The sequence below is a fragment of the Chelonoidis abingdonii genome, chromosome 1 (assembly GCF_003597395.2).
Source record: "Chelonoidis abingdonii isolate Lonesome George chromosome 1, CheloAbing_2.0, whole genome shotgun sequence".
NCBI lineage: Eukaryota > Metazoa > Chordata > Testudines > Testudinidae > Chelonoidis > Chelonoidis abingdonii.
Window position 1 is genome coordinate 369,568,520 of NC_133769.1, and position 6,868 is coordinate 369,575,387.

General features: G+C 44.4%; 1 protein-coding gene across 1 annotated transcript; it reads left to right on the top strand.

Moving 5' to 3' along the window:
- Positions 1-1,010: 1,010 nt before the first annotated feature.
- LOC116836541 (olfactory receptor 52H1-like) lies at positions 1,011-1,958 on the top strand. Its single transcript, XM_032800199.2, has one exon. The coding sequence runs from the start codon at positions 1,011-1,013 to the stop codon at positions 1,956-1,958; it is 948 nt and encodes a 315-aa protein (XP_032656090.2).
- The last annotated feature ends 4,910 nt before the right edge of the window (positions 1,959-6,868 follow it).

Genomic DNA, 6,868 nt, shown 5'->3' on the forward strand with positions numbered 1-6,868 from the left:
TCCAACGTAGCATTCAGGAAGCTACAACCATCCTGGACAATGATCCCACACTTTCACAGGCCTTGGGTGGCAGTCCAGTCCTCGCCACAGACAACTGCCAACCTGAAGCATATTCTCACAGTAGCTGCACACCACACCGTAGTAACTCCTAACTAAGGAATCAATCCATCTGACAAAGCTCGATGCCAACTCTGCCCACATATCTACACCCAGCGACACCATCACTGGACCTAATCCAATCAGCCACACAAGTTCACCTGCACGTCCACAATGTTAACTGACTCCATCATGCCTCAATGCCCCTCTGTTATGTACATTGGCAAACTGGACAATCCTAGGCAAAAGGATAAATGGACACAAGTCAGATATTAGGAATGGCAATATACAAGAACCTGTAGGAGAACACTTCAACCTCCCTGGCCACACAATAGCCAGGTTTAAAGGTAGCCTCCTGCAGCAAAAAAATCTTCAGGACCAGACTCCCAAGAGAAACTGACTGAGCTTCAGTTCATCTGCAAATTTGACACCATCAGCTTAAATTAAACAAAGACTTTGAATGACTAGCCACATTACAAAAGCAGTTCTCCCTCCTTGTTTTCACAGCTCAGCCTCTAGAGAGGCATCATCCTCGCTGAGTGAACTAACCTCGTTATCTCTAGCTTGCTTCTTGCTTGCATATATATACCTGCCCCTGGAAATTTCCACAACATGCATCCGACAAAGTGGGTATTCACCCACGAAAGCTCATGCTCCAAAACGTCTGTTAGTCTATAAGGTGCCACAGGATTCTTGCTGCTTTTGTGTATGAAGAGTGAGCAATCTGTTTTATCCATGAGAACATCTTCCAATTGTGCATGTAGTGTCTCATATTAACATTGTCTCTCCATCCAGGCATTTGTACTGAGACCTTCAGCATAGACCCTGGGCACCTACAGGAAGGCAGAGGAATATACAGTACATGCAGGAGACACTGTTCTGCCTCTGAGTTGGATACCTTCTCCCCCTACTCCATGGTGGATTCCAACACAACTGACTTCACAAACCCCTCCACCTTCATCCTGCTGGGCATTCCTGGCCTGGAGGCAGCCCAGGTCTGGATCTCCATTCCCTTCTGCACCATGTATGTCATAGCAGTCTTGGGGAACTTCATCATCCTGTTCATCATGAAGATGGAGCCGAGCCTCCATGGCCCCATGTACTATTTCCTCTGCATGTTGGCCATCACCGACCTCGTGCTGTGCACATGCACAATTCCCAAAATGCTGAGCATCTTCTGGTTCAATTCCAGGGAGATCGATTTCAGTGCCTGTCTCACCCAGATGTTCTTCATTCATTCCTTCTTTGCAATGGAGTCTGGGATCTTCATGGCCATGGGTTTTGATAGCTATGTGGCCATCTGTGATCCACTGAGATATTCCACCACCCTGAGAAACCCTGTGGTGGCCAAGATTGGCCTGGCCATGACATTGCGTGGGAGCATGCTCGCACTGCCCTGTCCCTTGCTAGCAAGGCAGTGGCCATATTGCAGAACCAACATCATCCCCCACACGTGCTGTGAGCACATAGCTGTGGTGAATCTGGCCTGCACTGACATCCGCATCAGTAGTTACTATGGCCTCACTATAGCAAACTTGGTCATCTGTCTAGATATGTTTTTTATAGTTGTATTCTATACCCAGATCCTCAGGGCCATCTTCAGCCTCCCCACAAAGGACATCCGGCTCAAGACTCTTGGGACTTGTGGTTCCCACCTCTGTGCCATTTTAGCTTTTTACATCCCAGGTCTCTTCTCTGTTCTCACATATCGGTTTGGCCACCATGTGCCCCTGCATTTCCATGTTCTCTTTATTAATGTGTGCCTGCTGGTGCCCCCCGTGCTAAATCCCATCATTTTTGGTGTGAGGATCAAACAGATCCGGGACAGGTTGCTCTGGCTTTTTACTCATAAAGGGATCTAATGTTTTCTCCTGGTGCTCTGGCTCTCAGCCCAAGCTCTTCACAGAGCTGGCTTGTGAAATGGTGCTGAGCCCTGTTCCCTGGATCACATACTGGATGGTCAGAGGGATATTAAAAGCTTTATTGATCTTACTGTGCTGTCTTGGCATGACAAACTGTGGAGCTGGTCTGTGTAAGGCACACTGAATTGACAGCTTTCAAATTGCTGGTAACTTGACCCCCAAGGCAACACCTCTTGCCTCACCTCTTCCACCAAGGCCCTGCCCCTGCTCTGCCTCTTCCTCCCCAAAGGCCATGCCCCTGTCACTTGCTCCTCCCGTTCCCCTATCACTCACTGGATCATCTCCATATCCCTCTCCCTCTGCTGCAAGGGCGCCATTTCAGTTTTTGCAGGACTGACAACTTTAACCATGATTCAAGGGGCTACTTAGGCATTTCAAACTTTAAATTTTTTGGAAGATAACTTAGTAGATAGCTGACAGGAGCGCTGTATCTAATTCCTATATAAATAAAAAGAAAAATAAATAAATATAAGACCCACTTAGCTCTAGTACTAACATATTATGACATCTTGTGGCAACTCACTTAAGGGGCACTGCTTAGGTTTAAAATTTTAATGCATATACTTACTTTGACCCTGTGAGCCCCTCCGCCCAATTTTATTTCTGCTCTGGGAGGGAAGAGAGTTCTGATGCATTGCAGCAGGCATCCGAATGAACATACTGGGTAAGACAATGGTGTTTTCTGACAGTGGCCAATAACACGTGCTTGAGACGGAATGAACAATCATCAAGTGATTCATTCTTGTCACCTATTCCCAGGTTGTGGAAAACAGAAGCTATGGATATGCAGAACGTGGTGTTGGATCCCTGTCCGTTCAGGCCAATAAAAATTGAAGGATCTATTTTCCATAAACTTATCTAGTTCTTATTGGAATCTGTGAAGAAATCATTTCTTTTGTTTGATTTAAATCTGCTGCCTATTAATTTCATTGGGTGATCCCTAGTTTTTGTGTTATGAATAGGAGTAAGTAACACTTACTTATTCAATTTCTCCACAGCTGTCATGATTTTATAGAACTGCTATGATATCCCTCCTTAGTCATCCCTTTCCAAAGCTGAAAAGTCCCAGTCTTCTTAATCTCTCCTCATATGAAAGTCATTCTATACCCCTAGTCATTTCTGTTGCCTTTCTCTGTACCTTTGCCACTTCCAATATATATATATTTTGAGACTTCCACTTCCAATATATATATATTTTGAGACTGGGTGACCAGATCTGTACGTTGTATTTAGCATGTAGATAATAGAATCATAGAACTGGAAGGGGCCTCGAGAGGTCATCAAGTCCAATCCCCTGCACTGAGGGCAGGACCAGCATCAGCTAGAACATTCCTGACAGGTTTTTCTCCAACCTGATCTTTAAAAGTTCCAATGATGGAGATTCCACAACATCCCTAGGCAATTTATTCCAGTGCCTAACAAACCTAATAGTTAGGAAGTTTTTCCTAATGTCCAACCTAAACCTCCATTGCTGCAATTGAAGTCCATTGCTTCTTCTCCTATCAGAGGTTAAGAACAACAATTTTTCTCCCTCCTTCTTGTAACAACCTTTTAGGTTTGAAAACTGCTGTCATCTTCCCCCTCAGTCTTTTCTTTTTCAGTCTAAACAAACCCAGTTCTTTCAATCTTCCCTCATAGGTCAAGTTTTCCTGACCTCTAATCATCCTTTTTGGTTTTCTCTGGATTCTTCAATTTGTCCATATCTTTCCTGAAATATGGAACCGAGAACTGGACATAATACTCCAGCTGAGACTTAATCAGCGCAGATGTATCAAGATTTATAGAGGCAATATGATATTTTCTGTCTTATTATCGATCCCTTTCCTAATAATTCCCAATATTCTGTACACTTTTCTGATTGCCACTCTTCTTTTCAGAGAACTATCCACAAGGACTCCAAGATATTTTTTCTTTCTAATTTAGACCCTATCATTTTGTCTGTATAGTTGGAATTATATTTTGTTGTGTGCATTACTTTGCATTCATCAACACTGAATTTCATCTGTCATTGAGTTGTCCCATTACTCAGTTTTGTGAGATCCCTTTATACCACTTCACAATCTGCTTTGGATTCAACAATCTTGATTTGGTTTATATCATATATTAATTTTGCTATTTCACTCTTTATCCCTTTTTCAAGATCATTGTTAAATATCAAGTTTCAGAGTAGCAGCCATGTTAGTCTGGATCTGTAAAAAGATCAGGAGTACTTGTGGCACCTTAAAGACTAACAAATTTATTTCAATGTAAGCTTTCCTGGGCTACAGCCAACTTCATCAGATGCATGGAATGGAACATATAAGAAGAGTATATATATACATACAGAGAAGATGCTAAAGGTAGCAGTTTTGTAACAGAAAAAACAGACTGCCACCTTTGCAACAGAAAGACTTCAAAAACAGACTCCAAGGAGAAACTGCTGAGCTTGAATTGATTTGTAACTTAGATATCTTTAACTCTGGCTTGAACAGAGATTGGGAATGGCTAAGTCATTGCACTACTTGAATCTTTTTCCCTGTGATAGCTATCCTTGCACCTCTTCTCAACTCTCTGTAACTGACTATCTTGATCACTACAAAAGTTTTTTTTTCCTGCTGATAACAGATCATCTTAATTAATTAGCCTCTTAGAGCTGGTATGGCATCTTCTCTGTATGTACATATATATTCTTCTTATATGTTCCATTTTATGCATCCGATGAAGTGGGCTGTAGCCCACGAAAGCTTAAGCTCAAATAAATTTGTTAGTCTCTAAGGTGCCACAAATGCTCCTGTTCTGTTCATTGATAAGTATGTTGAACAGCACTGGTTCCAGTAGAGCCCATCATTTTCCATTCTCACCTGGTATTCTTACCCATCTTTCCTATCTTTTAGCTGGAGTGCTGGGCCTTGCTTTCAGGATCATCTACCAAGCCTTAATTTAATTTAATGACTAGCCCTTTGTTTTCCTAATCATCCTGCCTCTGTTCATAAACAAACTTCCTGCCTCAAAAGTAGAAGCTGGGAGCATCTGTGTATAAATAGGTTGGTCATTACAGACTATCAGCCCTAAGAAGATCTTGCCCAGACAGAAGAAAGGAGTAACTGCATTCTAGATAAAGCCAGTTTTCTCCAGCGTCTCAGCAGCAGGGTGAGTGTGGAAGGAATGGAACTGCCCCAGAAGAATGAAAAAAGAGATGTAGTGTAGGTCCAGTCCTTTAAAAACACAGAAAGTGGATGAGCCAGAAGAAGCTGGGGCAGGACAGAGGCATAAGGAGAGCAGAGAGGACTCTTTGGTTCCAGGGCTATGGCTGCAGCAGAGAGACAGACTCCAGCTGGAGAAGAAGCCATGAACTGCAGGAGATGGCCCCTAGACACTCTAGATGGCTCTTACCAAATCCAACATAACACTCCATGGCGGTGAGGATACCAAGGCAGATGTTTTATTGAGTTCAACTAAATGTGGATATTTCTTGTTCTGTCTAAAGTTGAGGAATTATTTTAGCAACCCCTTTTGCAAGGTCTGGGTCTTTTTGGTGTAACGACCCTGTTACCCAAAAGAGAAAAACTGGAAACAAAGTGTTCCAAGAGGGGAGGTCTGGGAAGGGTGTTCTGCAGTAATTGGAGAGTCTGGGGAACTGAGTCAAAATGAGTCTCAGGGCCTTAGCGCTTGGTGAGCAGGTCTCTGCTCCAAGAGGGAGGCACTAGAATGAGAACTTCACCCCAAGAGAAGGCCTAAAAACCCAGAGCCAGAGGCAGGGCCTAAACCCTGATGCAACACAAAATCACAAGTGTGTGGGACCCAACAAACCACCTGGGGGTGCCTAAACACAAGAACTTGACTGGGGGATGAGACAGGGAACCTGGACCTGCTACAAAGAAGCTAGGGAACTTTGAGTGGAAGGGGAGCGGGGCTGGCTGAGTATGTGTTCAAAAGATATTCTCTTCATCCTAATGTAGTTAATCTGTGCAGTGTTTCCCTGAGTGCTCTGGTTCCCAGACTGATCCAGCCTGAAGGAAATATTTCCTGAACCCGGAAGTTCTGGTTTGGGGCCAGGGAGAGGGTTTGTCTTTCCCTTCGAAAGTGCTCCCAAGAACAGCAAAGGAACGGAGGAGTCCCTGTTCAATTCAGTTTCTTCCCATCTCTCTCTCGCTCCCCCTCTCCCCATGCATTTGCATCTACCTCTCCCTTTCCTTTGTAACTCACTCAACACACACACACGCCTCCCTCCCTCTGCCACTTCTAATGTGCATCTCACCCTACGAACCAGTTACAAACAGCCAAGGGTCTATTTTCAACTTGACTTCAGTGGCCATTGCAGATGTAGCACTGTGAATCGCTGCAGCTGAGAGCTGATCTGGCTGGGCGAGAAGCCGGGGCATTAGTCTGGTTATTAATCACACTAAAACAAAGTCCCTGGCCACCAAGCAAGCTTAGGGTTGCCAACTTGGTTGGACCGGATGAATTTTCAGCAATAGTGTCTGGTCCTTCCCGTTGGACTGAGCTGGTAACCCTAGGCAACCTGCAGCTGCAAACTGCAACCAGCTCAGTATGAAACTTTCTGGAGGGATCATTGGGCAGGCGGCATATTCCAAGATCTGGAGGCTGCTCGAAAGCTGTGGGTACTTGAACAGGAGCAACTGCTGCCCTGTTCTTTTCCACAGCCTTTGTGGGGACATCCTGGCAGCAGGCTTGCTACAAAGCTGTAGATCTATAGAACAATGGGCACTTCACCTCCCATGGATGGGAGTGATATGGAGGTGGCTGAAGAAAGCGGAGGAACTCTGGGCTGATGTTTTCCATGCCTGTGGTCTCCAGAAGCTGCTTCATATCAAGGTGCTGCACAAGATCAGGAGAGAAGATATATTGAA

Coding starts and splice junctions, on each gene's coding strand:
- LOC116836541 (XM_032800199.2), top strand. CDS start 1,011: ATGGTGGATTCCAACACAACTGACTTCACAAACCCCTCCACCTTCATC.